The 17,372-nt window shown below is 42.4% G+C and overlaps 1 protein-coding gene across 8 annotated transcripts in view; it reads left to right on the forward strand.

Moving 5' to 3' along the window:
• The window catches only part of LYPD6B (LY6/PLAUR domain containing 6B), a 58,877-nt gene that overhangs the window by 35,068 nt on the left and 6,437 nt on the right, over nt 1-17,372 (forward strand). For 5 of the 8 annotated variants that reach the window (XM_053406386.1, XM_053406402.1, XM_053406349.1 and 2 more), the window contains 2 exons: nt 16,058-16,158; nt 16,775-16,926. In XM_053406386.1, coding sequence (XP_053262361.1) covers nt 16,812-16,926 — 115 coding nt within the window. In that variant the 5' untranslated portion in view covers nt 16,058-16,158; nt 16,775-16,811. Of the gene's footprint in view, nt 1-12,505; nt 12,584-16,057; nt 16,163-16,774; nt 16,927-17,372 lie in introns of all 8 variants that reach the window. The other 3 variants (XM_053406375.1, XM_053406358.1, XM_053406368.1) reach the window with 3 other exon arrangements.

Raw genomic sequence — 17,372 nt, forward strand, 5'->3', positions numbered from 1 at the left:
AGTATTGACAGGGAGGGCTGACAGGGTGAATTAAACATCCAGGAAGCATTGTGATATTAGCTAACCTGAGGCAACAAAGAAAAGAAAATATGGATGAATATTCTATGTTGAACTTAATGAACTTTACTTATTATCAAACTAGTTGTTATCTCATTTCCTGGTTTGGAAAATCACCCTTTTGCTCATCGTGATTTAACAATTTGAAATAAATCTTGCTACTGTGGTCTTCCAGAATGTTCCACTTTTGGCATCTTTGGTGCCCTGGAGCTGTATGTTGCAAGCCAAGGGCTTGAATCTTTGCTTACTAATGGGAGAGCTACTTGTGAATAAGGTGGGAATACATTTTATCACTTTTCTTTCCCAGAAAGACCTCGTGGGGTCAGTCCTGTGGCATGCCTTTCTCAGCTACTTTGTGCTGACATGCTTCCACTGTGGCATGCGGTTGGCTTCCCAAGTAGCTTCTGCTTAGCCTTGAATGGTGAAAGAAGGCAGTAGAAGGAGTATATGCTGCAAACAGTTTTATGCCTGTCTGTAAAATACATATCGGGCATATTAGGGCTAGAGTTAAAACTCAATTAAAATCTGTGGAGCTCTGGAGCTGATTGCCTGGCCTGCCGCTATCTTGACCGGAAGCTACCAGAAGCTAGAACTGATTGCAAAAACTTGGGTCAGTCATGCCAAGAGGAACTGCAAAGACTATTCCCCTCTCCTCCATTACAAAAAGTGCTTATACATAATACATGAACACATATGGAAGACTCTGGAATCTAGACATTTGGTAGTAAGAAAAAAGGGGGTCCAGGTGTGGATAAGAGTTTGAACTGAGGTGGGGGAGGGATCTTAGATTCTAAACAATTGCCTCTGACAGCAAAGGGAGGTAGAATGCTGACATTATATATATATATATATATATATATATATATATATATATATATATATATGTGTGTGTGTGTGTGTGTGTGTGTATATGTATATGTATATGTATATGTATATATGTATGTATATTAAAGCTTTTTTTTCCAGTAGAAGACATCTCATGAATTCTGTGTGACAGGTATAATGAGGTGAATCCCTGAAATTCTATCAGTCTTCTTACCTCGACACTTAAGATCTATATTTTTATGATCCACCTCCAGTCTTGCAACTGTAATTTGTGTTAAACTTTTTAAAACAGTGCACATTTCAATTTTTTAATCCACTCTTGGACCTTATGGTGAAGGGCAGCTAACTAATTCATTAAACAATAGCAGCAAATTTCAATAAATTTTCCATTTTAGTCAAAGTTTTCCAAGAGGTTACAACTACTCAACAGATGAAATATATTTCTTTAACAACTTTGGGTAGTTGGTTACATTGAAACCAATGCTTGACACTCCTCCCAATCTTCCAAGCTGCTTTTGTTACCAAAAATGTCTTGTAGACCTGCACAGTTTGGGTCATAAAAACTTGCATACCCAGCTACTATCTGACTTCATTGCCTATCCTGTCAGGTCTCGGTTTTCAAGTACATGTTACAAAAGCAGTAGAACAGCAGTAAAGCAAGCTTAGCATTTACATCGTCACCATCACATTAGTGTTCCTGCCACTGGTTATTAATTGTTGAGTTTCTTTTGAGAGTATGGACTGTTATCTGCACGGCTTTATTATGCTCCTAGCTTTATGCTTATCTCTTGTTATCTTTCGTGCAGTGGCTAAAGCAAGCAAACACCTCTGCTCTTAAGAAGCAAAATTGCAAGCCCTTCTTGCAAAATCATTACAAAGCAGTGCTGTGTTCTTCACCTGAACCGACATAATTTAGGGCATTTAACCTCTGACCTGATACTGTGATAACCATACTCTGGGGGAGTGAGCAACCTATCCTTTTATGGTTGCCTGTAGAGAAAAGTGAGTTACGGAACTCACTCGGAATGTGCTTTAGGCATAAATAATACCTGCCCGGGTAACCCTAGATGAACATACAGGATTGGCGCAGATGCAGAATAAGTGTAGCCAGTATTGTCTCCATAATATCAGTGTACTGGAAGAAGCAAAGATCACCAGTGTTGAAGCAATGATTCTTCAACATCAGCTTCGTTGGACTGGTCATGTTGTGCAGATGCCTGATGATCGTCTTCCAAAGCAACTACTCTATTCCGAACTTAAAAATGGAAAGCGTAATGCCAGTGGTCAACAAAAGAGGCTTAAAGACTGTCTCAAGACAAATATAAAAAATGTAGTATAAACACTGACAACTGGGAAACATTGGCCTGCGAGCGCTCCAGTTGGAGAACAGCCTTTACCAAAGGTGTCATGAACTTTGAAGACACTCAAACTCAGGACACAAGGGAGAAGTGTGCTAAGAGGAAGGCATGCTTGGCAAATCCACACCGTGATCAACTCCTGCCTGGAAAACAATGTCCCCACTGTGGAAGGACATGTGGATCCAGAATTGGCCTCCACAGTCACTTATGGACTCATTGTTAAAACCGTGTTTATGGAAGACAATCTTACTCGGCTACGAGTGATCGCCAAAGAAGAAGGAGGAGGAGAAGGAGAAGAATTGTCTCCATTGGCTGGCAGTGGTTCTCCAGGGTTTCAGGCAGGGAGATGACACAGCAAGCATGAGGCCTGAAATGCTTTTGCTTTTGCTTTACATTTACAAGCTAAAACTGGAAATCTCAACTAAGAGTTCATGGGTGCACCTTAAGGATTTAACAAATTGAATGTGGCATAGGTTTTCTTTGTTTTGTTTTTACTACCTTGGATGAAGTGGAGTATTATCAAAAGATAACATTGTACTGGGTATAAACTTTGTATATCTTTGAATAAGTAACAATGAAAATAAATACAATGGTACCTTGGTTCTCAAATGCCTTGGCACTCAAAACAACTTGGAACCCAAACACTGCAAATCCGGAAGTAAGTGTTCCGGTTTGCGAACTTTTTTCGGAAGCTGAACATGCTCCATTCTGAACTGTCTGATTTTGCTATTTATTTTGCGTTTTTGTGGCTCTTTTTGTTTTGCTTTTGTGACTGTGGAACGCAGTTCAGTTGTGTGACTGCAGTACATTGTTTATTGCTTTCATTTTATGGATCAATGGTCTCCTTAGGTAGTAAAATTCATGTTAAATTGCTGTTTTAGAGGTTGTTTTTAAAAGTCTGGAATGGATTAATTCATTTTGCATTACTTTCTGTGGGAAAGCGTGCCTTGGTTTTGGAATGCTTTGGTTTTGGAATGGACTTCCGGAATGAGTTAAGTTCGAGAATCAAGGTACCACTGTACTTTACCAGAGGAAGTGGAGTCTAGTCCATAAAAGCATATGCCACACTAAATTGTTATTATTTAAGGTGGCACCAGACTCTTTTTTGCTTTTGCTGCCAGAGATTAGCATAGCTAACCCTCTGGAAAGCTTCCAGGTTCAATTTCCACCCTGGTTTCTGTTATTCCCAAAATGACATACTCTTGGGTAGCTAAGTGGTTAAATTCAGTGGCCCCATTGCGTCTTGACCAATGATACAAACAGAACATTTCTCCATAATCAGACCTTTGGCTGATTAACATTCTATGGCCTTTAAAATGTTTTTGTGGGAGGGGAGTTATTAGTTTGTTTTTGTGTTATGTATTTTGTGTTCTCCTTTTGTATTTTTGCACGTTGTGAACTGCCTTGTGCTCTTTGGATGAAGTGTGGTATGCAAATTAAATAAATAATCTAGTTGCAACTAAATCAAGTCCTGTGGTTCTCAATGGGACTAACCTTGGCTAGACTGAAGCCAATAAGACTTGTCTGACAGCATCACAGTGTAAATAGACCATAAGGGCACAGTCATTATGCAGAACAACATCAGCTGGATATTCTTCCTTAGCACAATGGAATATATGTTGGTAGCATTAACACTGCAGAGTGCAGAGTACCTGGGAGCCAGGAGATTGCTTTATGTGTGTGGCCACTGATTTGTTAGGACAAGCTTTGCTAACTGCATACTTGAGAGCAATTTTAATATGTAAAGAAAAGAGATTTCCTCTCCCCCTCCACCCACAGTGCTATGAGCAAACAAGTACAAATGAAAGAACAAGGAGCCACATTTTCTGAGATGGTACTGCTAGTGGTGGTCTTTCCTCAACCTTAAAACCATGGAACATCAAAGAGGCATCCAGCAGCAGTGTCTAAATTGCAGGAAATTATACGTGCCTAATAACCAAGAATTAAATGTTCAGCCTGCTTTAAGTGCTAGTAATTTTACTCTGCTCTTTTTGTGCAAGCCAGCAGGGGTTTAGTATATGACAGGGGCTTGTACAATCATTTTAGTCTTCTAACAGTTGCCCATGTTGGGGGGGGGGTGTTTGAAACAATAGGATCACACCCCTCCCAGAGTCTGACACTTTCCTGTCTCCTTGATTTTACTGGAAGGGTAAAGCATGCACATAAATTTCTCTCACTTCAATAAAAGGGGTGCCAAATTGTGACTGGGGTTTACATGGACATAAAAAACAAACAAAACTTGCTCTATGCCTGTATTCTGTCCTTGACAAACGCTTATGAATCTTGAATATTCACTCTTGCCACAGTATATGTGACTCCATATAAGCCCTGAACTAGATTAGAATGTTGCTTTTTATTGGTAGCATTTGAACGCCATGATTCAGTTCATGATCAATATGTGCACATCAAGAAAAGAAGAATGACGTCCTGATTTCCAAAGGCTATTGTGAACAATTTGGTCTGCAATAAACTTGCTGGCTGCTGTTTTCTTTTCTTTTTCTCTCTTTTTGCTTTTTGGTTGCCAATTGACAATTGCCTGCTACCACCTGGTGTGTAAATCAGGGGCACAGAATTCATCAGGTTACACAGAGATCAAAGGGATCTATTGATTTATGGGCATAATGTAGATTTCCCTTTGTATACCCATATGGTAGTTTCATAGCAAAGGAATTCTTACTGATTTAATCTCTTTTGGGGGTTTGGATGTGGGGCTTTTTATGACTTTCTTTCTAACATATTTTTCAAAGCAGTAGTAATTAAGATGGTTTGTCAGTAGCTCCATTATATACCCCTCCCAGTTTTCAAGAGTGAAAGCTATAACTCACCTGTAAAAATTTGCCTCAGGCTGACAGTTGGCAGAAAAGATTTTAGGAGCACAGGAGAATTTTGTGAATGGATTATATACACTCTTTCAACACAGCTGCTGTGCAGCTCTGTTGTGTCATCTTTTGTATAAAGCACACCCCAATTTCACCAGATGTGCAGCTTTGGGAGTCTTTACTCATGGTTGCAGACTGGGGTTTAAATTAGTAAAAGGATAGACCCCGGGGCTGGACCAAGACATTTTGGCACCTGAGGCTAACTACAAAATGGCACCTCTCTTTCCCTCCGGGGAAGAAGGAGTGAGGATCTGCATTAGGAACAAGGGGGTGGGAAAATAAAGAGCTGCATTGGGATCTGCTACTTCTGTAGATCCTGCCACCTGTGGCATTTGCCTGACCTTGCCTCATGGGTGGACCAGCCCTGGCATAGACTTTAGAACAAACTAGCAAAACTAGAGACAAAACACTATTTGTAGAGTCTCATTATCTTAGCACAAATCCATGTATGTTATACTTCTGTCCTGCTGTTCAGTGGGATTAAATGTGCATAAATTTGCAGCCTTAAAAACATGTTAAGCATTCTTAGGTGGTATTCAGCTAACTTCTCGTGCCTGTGCAAGCGGATTCCCCCCCCCTTGTGTGGCTTTGCACCATCCCCACATCTGGAGGGGGGGTGGAGGGGGGGGAGGAAGAACAGTCTGTTTTGCAAAAAGAAATTTTTGCAATGGTGGAATGCTAACCTTAGCTTCAGTGCCCCTGTTTTTAAAAAGTATGCTTTAAAAAGGCCACTTCTCACTTATGAGAGGAGCTGACTCATTTCAATGAGATAATTCTTACTTTACATTTTGCGTTCAACACAAGTGCCATGCCATGTCAGATGTGATGTATAATATCTGCAAAAAATAAAATAAACCTGCACAGTCTTCTTATCTGACACGGCACAATTTTGTACTCTGAAGCAAATCTGGACTTGTTGAAGTGTAATATAAACATCTGGGTAATTGGCAACTGGGACGCGGGTGGCGCTGTGGGTAAAACCTCAGCGCCTAGGACTTGCCGATCGTCAGGTCGGCGGTTCGAATCCCCGTGGCGGGGTGCGCTCCCGTCGTTTGGTCCCAGCGCCTGCCAACCTAGCAGTTCGAAAGCACCCCCGGGTGCAAGTAGATAAATAGGGACCGCTTACCAGCGGGAAGGTAAACGGCGTTCCGTGTGCTGCACTGGCTTGCCAGATGCAGCTTGTCACGCTGGCCACGTGACCCGGAAGTGTCTGCGGACAGCGCTGGCTCCCGGCCTATAGAGTGAGATGAGCGCACAACCCTAGAGTCTGGCAAGACTGGCCCGTACGGGCAGGGGTACCTTTACCTTTAATTGGCAACTAAGGCTATTGAAGTATTGTCTCAAATCAACATCATAGTGCTGGAGTAGTTTCATGGGATGCCTCAAAGGCCCAAGGAATTTAGTCCATTTTACTGTATAGAACAGACTTCCTCAACCTCAGCCCTCCAGATGTTTTGAGACTACAATTCCCATCATCCCTGACCACTAGGCCTGCTAGCTAGGAATCATGGGAGTTGTTGGCCAAAAACATCTGGAGGGCCGATGTTGAGGAAGCCTGGTATAGAACACTAAGGAAACCTTTACTCAGCAAAGACACTCAATATCTCCTCAAGTTTAAGATTAGCAGGTCTTGACACCACCATGATATATTGCCTGCCTAGTTTTATTTTCATATTGGCCACAGGACATAACAGAAATACAAAAACCTAATGATGACTGCAAAACTCATATCTTATATAAAGGGATGGGGTTCCGTTTTAATGCAAATTTGCATGTCCCAAAACAATGTGCAACCTTGAAACATAGCTATTCTTCAAAATGTGCACTACTTTGAATTTCTCAGTGTGGCTCTCCAACCAAATAACGTGTTCAGTGTGTGTATATTAGGGGAGCATGTGTATAGAAACGCAGTGGGGGAGGGAATGTTTGTTGCTGTTGTTATTTTCTGCTTATAGATGTTAGTTTATCCTTGTTGCGTCATATAACTCTGTATACTCATTGCATTACTTATCTGCACTGGATATTAGTTACCTATATACAGCATATGAAAGGTAAATAAAAAGGGTTTTCTTAAAAGAATAATAAGAAGAAACCCATGCCTATATTGCTGGAAATAGCATACCAAAACATATATATTACAGGAAAGTGCTTGCAAAAATATGCATATTAGGAGAAATGTGACCTAAAATCCTGATAAATTCTTGTGAGGATTAAAAAAAATAATTCAGACTCTCGTGAAAATGTGGGGAACTGAACTTGAGATTGGAAAAATGAGAAACTGAAATTGCAAGATTTGCCCATTCCTACTCATATGCTATCAGGGTGGACAAGAGGTAGGTTAATCAAGATTGTTCCTGGTTATTCATCTATCTTACCTTTTCGTCACTAAGCATTACCTTGTTGAAACCGTCCTAATTTAAGGTTGCTTTTGCTGAAATCAGGGATCAGTTTTTCAAATACCAGTGCTGAATTGCTGTGTGCAGAACTACACAGAGCTGGAATTTTAATCGTTTTGAGACACTATAGTGTCCCCACCTGCTTTTCTCTTCCTTTCCTTTTCATGCTCCTGATTTATATCTGAGTGAAAGGTATGCAGGTTGCGGGTAAAAACTCCAGGTACATTTTATTAACATGAGTGTGCAGCATACCACACTGGAGGGAACACCCACCTACACACACACACACACACACACACATACACATATTACCTTGAGGCATCTCTACTTTATTACCTTGTTTTCAGGCATGAAGTAAGTGAAGCATGTTGCCCTCTTTTTAGGAAGTTCTTATTAACCTACTTCAGTTGATCTGTTGGTTTAGTTTAGTTTCCCTTTAATCAGATCAGTCTTAATGAAGCCTCTGGAGACAGCAGGGCTGAATGAGGCCATACAGTGGAATTGTGACAGAGCAAGAAAAACTAGTGCTTGTGGGGGTACTAGGGGGTGCAACACTGCATGTGAACTACCAAGGACAGGATTGTGCAGACAACCCTTGCAGAAAATAGTGTGATGTTCAGATGACCTGCCCTTCATACACATCCCATAAAACTTTCTACAAAATCCCACATTCTCTAGCAGCCTCCTCCAACTCAAGGTCGTCAAATATTGATGGACTACAACCTGCATCATCCATGATCATTAGTTGTGGTGGCTAGGAATGACGGGGACCCAGCATATGGAGACCCAAGGTTGGGGAAAGGTTGGTCTGCAGGAAGCGTTGATACACATGGGTTGATGCCTGGGTGTGAGTTGCTTTATTTGTAGTTGGATTGGATCAGCTTCAGAGGAAGTACACAATCTGCCGCACTGTTCTTGGAGCTAAACCCAAGCATCCCCCAGTAGACAAGTGTCTTGCCCCTTCCCATCTCCCAATCACTCAACATATGTGATTGCTTGAAGGAAAGGCACTCTTCCCATACAAGTTGCAGTTTAATAATAAAATTAAACAAGCCTGAAGTCTTAAGCATACCTACTGGGTAATTCCATCAAAGTTAACGGGACCTGAATGGATGGGAGTGCCAATGTGAAATACACTGTTGTTTCTTTTTCAGAAAACTTAACGTGGTGGATAGTGCTTGCCCGCCCCAGAAATGTACTTTGCCTCCCCCCTCCTTCAGCACATTTTCTGTCGCCACCACTGACTCTCTTTCCCTGAACCCAAACCATCTGTATCTCTTTCCCTCTGCCTGTCCACCACAGTATATGAGATGAGGGAGGTGTAAAGTCCTGAGGTGGCAGAATGGTCTATATCGCTTCAAACTGCAGTTGGGGCAATACCAATGCTCCCCCACTTAAATCTCCTTACCAATATAGGAGAGAGAGAGAGAGAGAGAGAGAGAGAGAGAGAGAGAGAGAGAAGGAGGTTGTATCTCAGCCTTCTGTCTTCAGTGCCAGGCTAGAGCCTCTTCTTCCATTGATCTGCTCCTTGGAAACGTGCAGGTAGGGGAGAAGACATTGCACTTAGCAAGGGAGAAGGGAGGGACTTCTCTGTCATTACCTGCTTTTTTAAGCAGGTCACTGCCTTTTTTACATAATCCTGTTGCTAGTCAAGAGATGCAGGATGCTGAACCCCTCATTTTGGGAACCCTTCTTAGCCCTTGGTCCCTGTTATTTCACAAAGCATTGTAGTCATCATTTATTAAATTTACATACTGCCCTTCATCAAGAGACCACAGGTTGCTTTACAATTGTAATCATGCTTTACAACACCATGTTAAGATTTACTCTTTCTTTACCATCGGTGTTGAACTGGTCTTCTGATAGCAGAGAGCAGGAGAGCGTTCCAGGAAGGACACGTTCAATGGCTCTCCCAGTGGGAAAGTGTGCAGCCAGAAAGGGAACATTCAGACACATGCAGGGGAATGCTGCCTCTGTGGGTTGCAGTTCTGAAGTCCTGGGAGGTATAGTGAGCTTATTGCAAATGCTGCCCTGCAGTCCTTTACCAGCAGTTTGTGTTCCTTTGAAGCTGGGGATCAGACTGGACTTTCAGTTAAGTGTAAGTACAAACATGCCTAACCCAAACGAGGCTCTGCTGTAGTGCAGACAAGGGAGTGATACTTTAAAAAGAAGTGAACTTGAACTGCAGCTGTTTACACACATTTCCCCCTCCCCCTTTGAGTCACCAATGTCTGAAGAATGAGCTGTTAATGAAACGTCAGGGTTCAGTTCAATTCAGAGATGCATGGCATGTTGGTTATAGAGAGGAAGATTGCCATATTTTATTGGACATAACCACAGTTGTCACATATTAGATGCCTCCCCCACGACCCTGAAGGATTGTTTCATTGCAAAAGGAGAAACCAGAGGCAGTAAAAAAGGGAACAAGCTTGAAGAAAGAAAAGCAAGGGAGAGAGGACAGCAGTGGAATGAGAGAGAACAAAGACGCCTTTCTGAAGCACAGGTGTGCCACCTAAAATGGTAAAGAAAGCAGGGGAGAAGACTTGCATCCACTTGTCATCCACACATAAGGTGGTTTTATCATACTTAGGAAAACAAAATCCCCTGTCAATCATTCAACCCTTCATTTAAATTTTAATCTGGTTTAATATGAACCAAAATTTCAAAATCTTGGTTCAAGTACTTGCATTCCCCCTTGCTCTCTCAGTCATACATAAGGTGTGTAATGTATGGGATCTAATTTGGCATATACCAGGGATGAGAAATGTCCAGCTCATAGGGACAGCACCCTCATTTGACCACACCCACCACACCCTACATCTGACGTCAGGTATGGGGAAGGAAAGATGTGGCTGCGACAAAGGGGCTTTGTAGACACTGTCAACCAGCTGGTTGGCAGCAATTGCAAAGCCCTGTGTCCAGCACTTTGCCAGTGCCAACAATCAGCTGATTGGTGGGGCTTACACAACTGGGTTGTGGGAGATAAGGATGTAGGAAGGATGGAAAATTTGTGGCCCTCCAGATATTGTTGGATCCCCAACTCCCATCATCCTTGACCATTGTTCAGGCAACATCTAGAGGAACCCAAGTTCTCCACCCATGACATAAATGTTCTGGTGCTGAAACAGTAAGGTAAAGGTAAAGGGACCCCTGACCATTAGGTCCAGTCGTGACCAATTCTGGGGTTGCAGCGCTCATCTCGCTTTATTGGCCGAGGGAGCCAGCGTACAGCTTCGGGATCATGTGGCCAGCATGACTAAGCTGTTTCTGGCAAACCAGAGCAGGGCACGGAAATGCCGTTTACCTTCCCGCTGGAGCGGTACCTATTTATCTACTTGTACTTTGACGTGCTTTTGAACTGCTAGGTTGGCAGGAGCAGGGACCGAGCAACGGGAGTTCACCCCATCACGGGGATTCGAACCACTGACCTTGTGATCGGCAAGTCCTAGGCTCTGTGGTTTAACCCACAGCGCCACCCGCGTCCTTGCTGAAACAGTACATAGAAACAAAACATACAGCAATAGAATGGCTTGATTTTGGGTAATCTCAGTGTAATGAAACTGTACATGGGTTCCACTTCAGTTTATATTATTTATATTTAATGGAGCAGGATGTCACTCGTAAAGTTTTGTGCTAGAATAAATAAATTAATCTCTAAATAAATAAATTATCTTCCCCTTTAAAGAAAAAAAGGTGGGATATATATTGCATTAGGTAATGATAAAGAGATTGCACTTCATTAAAAACAAAAAGCACACGTTGAAATACGGTACTACATTCCAACACATTAACACCAGTTGCTTCTGCTTTATGGTCTTATCAGTCTTTTACAAGACTTAAACAAGACTGTAGTTTTTCACAGTTGGTGACTCCATTTAGGTTTTTAATTACAAGTAGCAGCTGAAATGGCTTGGATTGTTACAATTTTCAGTTGCAAAAAAAACCCGATAGCTTCCAGGAACAACTGGTAAAAAACAAACCCTAAACAGTGCATTTGTTCAGTTTGCATTGTAGTAGCAGATACTTTCACAGGCTGCTGCACACCATTTGCCGTGCAAAAACAATTTGATTAATGAAGTCGTGGATGGTGGGCAGAAATCTCTGGAAATATCCAGGCTGGTTCCCCTTGGGGTAGTGGCAGTGTAAATGTTTGAGATACAGAGACTTTATTGACCGAAGGATTTATTAACTCGGCTGGCTTTTAATATGTAACCTGGGGTGGGCAGATTTAAATTAAGAACTCTGTGTGTAGAGGAAAAATAGCTATACATTCCACATTAGCGTATTTAGGTTGGAGGGCAGAAAATTTCTGATAAAAATAAACAATTCCAAAACTGAGTAATCACAACATCACCTGAGTGTACACACCCGGGAGGGGGGTGTTAAATCATTGAGCTCTCCAGATTTCTGTGCCTAATTTTTGTTTTATTTTTAAAAATGAAGAAGGGAAAGAATATTACATCCAAAGTTTGGTCAAATTTAGGCAATTCCCTTTCAGAGGGGTTCTCAAACTGTGGCTGCAACAGGCAGAAAAATCATTTAGTGGTCCCACTAAGGCTCTCAGCATTTTTCAAGTGGTCCATCTGAGGGGTTGAGGAGAGTTTTGAGAATCACTTCTCTGATAGTAAACCCAGACAGTCAAGCAGTAGTCAGTCTGGAAACTAAATGGGCTCACTCAAAAATATGTCAGTGGTTTCCACATACTCAGGGGACACCCCAAGTGTGTTGTTGTATGCAAGTTTGTAAATCAACAGAAAAAAATAGAAACTCTAAGCAACCAAGCAAGGACCCATGGGATTCCAGGATATGCAAAATGTTAAGACGTTAGTCTGAGAAGGAGGGAAGGAGATAACAAGATGGAGGCAGAGAAGAGAGAATAGGCTTGTTCAGGCCAGTGACACCTTATAGTAAGCATCCTAGATGAGGGATTGGGATTGCAGAAAAACATGCCATGAGTTGTTTTGTTTTGTTTTTTAAAAAAATTGTACAGGGATGTTTCAGAGTGGAGAAAATCTATGCTGGCTGGGGCTGTTGAGAATTACTATTCAAAACACCTTGTGGGCAGCAGGTAGGCGAAGGCTGGTTTTAGCTTGCATTGTTTGTTTTCCTCAAAGTGGCTCATACTGAAGCAACAAGGTCTAAAGTGAAATGTTTGTTTGGTGGTGCAGGTGCAGTTTTGTGTTTTAAGGTGAGTGTTGGCTGTCAGAAGCTCTATGTCATGCCTTGCTCCCATAAAAGCTGGTTGCTTTTCTGCGACAGATAAGCCCTGCATTGAAGGGTTTCAGTGCCCCACCCTCACAGAGCAAACATTAAGTGAGCTATTCAGAAATAAAGCTTTGTCTATATTACCACTTAATTCAGCTCCAGCAGACTTGCACTAATGGTGGTGGAAGCTGAGTACACATGACGCTAGCCATAATCCATAGGAAACCAGTTCAGGCAGTCATTGCGCATGTGCAGATTACAGTGCATGTGCAGACTACAGCTTCAGTGAACTGGAGTTTGGTGCACTGAAACAAATAAGGTAATGGGCATTGGTGATGTGACTTAAAATGTAGCAGAGGAAAACGACTTTGCTGGGCTCCAAGCTGCTAATGTGTACATACCCTATATTATGGCCCAAGATTCTTTCGCTAGTTTGGTGTTTGAAGAGTACAGAATGAAATACTTAAAGAGAGAACAGAAACAATAGTTTCAAGGACTGGGAGAAAGAAAGTTCTCTGTGTTGCAATACTGTGTACGGTCAAAGCTATGCAAAGCTTTAGAATACAGTGGACCCTCTAGTTACGTACCACTCTGGATACGTAACTTTTGGGTTATGAATGCGGCAAACCCGGAAGTGTATACTTCTGAGTTTTGCTGTGCGCCTCTGCCAACGAACTTTTCGGGTTGCGGACGGACCCCCGGAATGAATTTAATTCATATCCGGAGGGTCCCCTGTACAATCATACCTCGGTCTAAGAACAGTCCTGTTAATGAACGATTTGGGCAACGCACTCCGAAAAACTGGAAGTAGGTGTTCCGGCTAGTGAGCTTTGCCCTGGAAGACAAACGGAAGACAAACCAGCACTGGCAATGGGAAGCCTCACTGGGGAAAGCGCGCCTCAGTTTAAGAACGCTTTCAGTGTAAGAATGGACTTCTGGAACGAATTAAGTTCGTAAACGGAGATACCACTGTATTTCAAGGATGAGTCTACTCCTGTTACCACTCTTCAGTTGTGCATCAGGGATAAATAGTTGTCAACTCAAATGGAAATAAAGCAAAAATAATGCATGGTTCTAAGCAGCCAAGATCAAAGATAATATTTTAAAAGAACAGTGTGTGCCTCCTTATACTGGTCTGCAGCAAACATAGGAACCAAGTCCTAGGGGCCATGGGGGCTTTGGCCCCCACAATAAAATATTTGAGGGGGCTGGGCCCCCACAAAGTTGATGGGCATTCCTCTTAAAGTGGTGTGCGCGCATTGCATCATGTGATCGATTATGCGTGGCAGGGCTTACCTTGGGCCTTCACAATATTTTATTCAAGTTGGCACCCCTGGCAGCAAGGAAAACCAGCATCCTTTTTTTGGGGGGGGGAAGCACTTTCTACTTAGTATTGGTGGCTGGAATTATTCTAAAGTTATAACATAATAACTTTGCTAACAAATTGGACTTGTTTTTGTGTGACAGTATATTCTCTGGGCATGTTTGCACGTCACAGTAAGTCAGCATTGCTTCCATGGGGCAGGATTCAACTAATACGTCCTGTCAGCAGAAGCCCTGTGCAATGACTTTTTCTTGTGCAATGGGGCTTTCCCCCATCTCCTCCCCCTGTGCCCACCGACATTGGCTTGGGGGTAGATCAGAAGAACCCATGGAAAAGCACATGGTGGTGGGGAGAAGAGGAGGCATCATTCTGTGTGGCAAGCCAAAATGCTTGCACTGATAGAATGATTAGTGCAACATTGAATTCCTCTCATGATTTATCAGGAATAAGCAGATATATTCTACTGTGCTCTTGTCATGCACAGGGAAATCCAAAGCAAGATGTTCAGACCCAAGTTCATTGTTTGCTTCCTCTTAAGTAGCCAGGAATCTTTAGTCAACAAACCATGCTTTTATGGCTAGTAATTCTGGTTTGCCAGGGAGCAACAGTGCACAATCCAGGACATCTCAAAAAAACCAAGTTTAGTATCAATTTCCTGATTTGTTTCTCTCACGTGCACCAGGGAAGGAGGAGCTCAGCAGGAGCAATTAATCAGCACACAGCTAGTTTCCAATAAACCACGGTAAGTTAGAAATCCTGAAGTATGGACATGGCCTGGTGTGTTGGGATGTTCGTATGGGTATTGTTTCATTCATTTGGTGACCAGATGGAGATAAACATATCATACACAAGAATGTGTGTGTCCTAGGAAGAATTGGGGATTAATTTGGCCTGCTAAACATGGAACATTCTTCTGGAAGTAATCTATGATAAACTGTAATACCCAGTCACCTTCACATGTTTGCAATGGCCATTGGTTTTTAGCCAATGAAACTTGACTTAACTTGTGCACGTTGAGTGAGAGAAGAAGCACAGGCTGGTTCCCAGCACTTTAACTGGCTGCAGTTCAGATCCTAGTGTCCAAAAAAGGGGTTTGGAAACTCTGCAGATCTCATCTTATCTTATGCCATCTAGTGGTGATTCTGAATAGCAGTCGTATACAGTCCACTAATATCTGACACGTCCATGTTGTGTTTGGGCAATATTCAGAAGTGCCAACAATTTTCCTGCATGACAACATTAACCGTGTGCATGCTTGTAAGCTTTGACACATGTGCATTCTGTTGTAAATCGTGTCATTCATGGCAAAATACTTTGTGATATTGATGATACATTTTGTGGAAGGACTGTAGTTCAACTTCCAGCATTTCCAGGGAGAGATGGACAAGAGTCCTGTCTGAAATTCAGGACAGCCTCTGTCAGGCAGTGTTACTGAGTTCAATACACCAGTGGCCTGACCCACAGCCAGTGTGGTGTAGTGGTTAAGAGCAATAGACTCGTAATCTGGGGAACCGGGTTCGCGTCTCTGCTCCTCCACATGCAGCTGCTCCACATGCACCTTGGACTAGTCATACTTCTTTGAAGTCTCTCAGCCCCACTCACCTCACAGAGTGTTTGTTGTGGGGGAGGAAGGGAAAGGAGAATGTTAGCCGCTTTGAGACTTCCTCGGGTAGTGATAAAGCGGGATATCAAATCCAAACTCCTCCTCCTCCTCCTCCTCCTCTTCTTCTTCTTCTTCTTCTTCTTCTTCTTCTTCTTCTTCTTCTTCTTCTTCTATGTCCCATATTCATCTTTTCACCAAACCTTTGGATTAAATCCATCCTCGATTTGAGTGGATGACTGCACTTATTAAGTTCTTTTGTCCTTTATGTAACCAGTATCAAATCCCCCCTCCCATTTTGGTAAATGAGTCTTTGTGACTTGGAAAAATTCTTTAATGTTTATCCATGAAGACATTTTCTTTAAATGTGATCTTTAGAGGGTCACACTGAATGCCTTTTTATTTCTCATTAGCATCTGCAGATCTGCGTGTGGAATTCTGATACCTTCAAACTGAGCATTGATACTTGCTGATTTGATGACATTGTGCAAGATGAGAGATGCAAAATAGGCAAGTAGGTAATTCTATTGGAGCAACTACTTTTTGAATATGCATGCTACCTGTTAAAGATAGATAGGCATTAATTAAGAAATTTAAAATGCATGCAGTAATGACGATGTGTGAACTTGTTTTGCATTCAGCAGAAAAAGGACAGCCTAGAAATCATAGTGTTGTAGATTCTGACCAGAGTCTTGAAAGCCCTCTTTAAAAAATAAACCCGAGGCCTGTATGCTTCTGCAGTTCAGATTCCCAGTGGCCACTGCAACCTGCACTCATCTGTCTTTCTAAAAAAGCTTAATTTTATCCATTCAAGCTTGTTAATGGATTTCCCCCCCTAACCTCCTCTGCTCTATCACAACCGCTGCACTTATGAATGGCCTTTTGCTGTAATATGTAGCAGTGCTGTGATGTACATTACAACCAGGCCAGCAGAAGGCAGTGCCAGCTTAGCTTTGTGGAGCTGATGTCACCTTTAATTCATGTATGCCCCCTAGGCCATTGCTGAGACTAACAGTGCTGGCAGAGGTGGATGTGAGTAACATATTGTACAGAGTGTGCCAGACATAAAATCAGTTCTCAGGCTTTTTTTTTTGGTAATGATACATTCTTTCTCCCCTTCTTCCTCTCAGTTATAAGAACCTTATGCTTTGATGTGCAACAAACAGCATGCCGTTCCTCTGTCAAATGTTGGCTGCAGCTTTTGTTCAGCTCTTCATAGTCTCCAATAGTTGGATTCTAGCCAAGAACATCAACTTCCATAATGTGAGACTTCCAGTAGACCGTAAGTAGCCAGTTACAGTTCTGTTACAGTTTTATTGGCTATGCCAGTGCATATGTTTTCAACTCTTTGGGCATTTTCTGTTTGAAATGCCTTGTAGTATCATCATCATCATCATCATGAATTCACAATGCATTTCTAATAGATCTAAAAGCTAAACATCAACTTGATTGTCTCTGGTAAAGGTAAAGGTACCCCTGCCCGTACGGGCCAGTCTTGCCAGACTCTAGGGTTGTGCGCTCATCTCACTCTATAGGTCGTTAGCCAGCGCTGTCCGCAGACACTTCCGGGTCACGTGGCCAGCGTGACAAGCTGCATCTGGCGAGCCAGCGCAGCACACGGAATGCCGTTTACCTTTCCGCTGGTAAGCGGTCCCTATTTATCTACTTGCACTTTGACGTGCTTTCGAACTGCTAGGTTGGCAGGCGCTGGGACCGAACGATGGGAGC

This window comes from Podarcis raffonei, chromosome 1, assembly GCF_027172205.1.
Source record: "Podarcis raffonei isolate rPodRaf1 chromosome 1, rPodRaf1.pri, whole genome shotgun sequence".
NCBI classification, from domain to species: domain Eukaryota; kingdom Metazoa; phylum Chordata; class Lepidosauria; order Squamata; family Lacertidae; genus Podarcis; species Podarcis raffonei.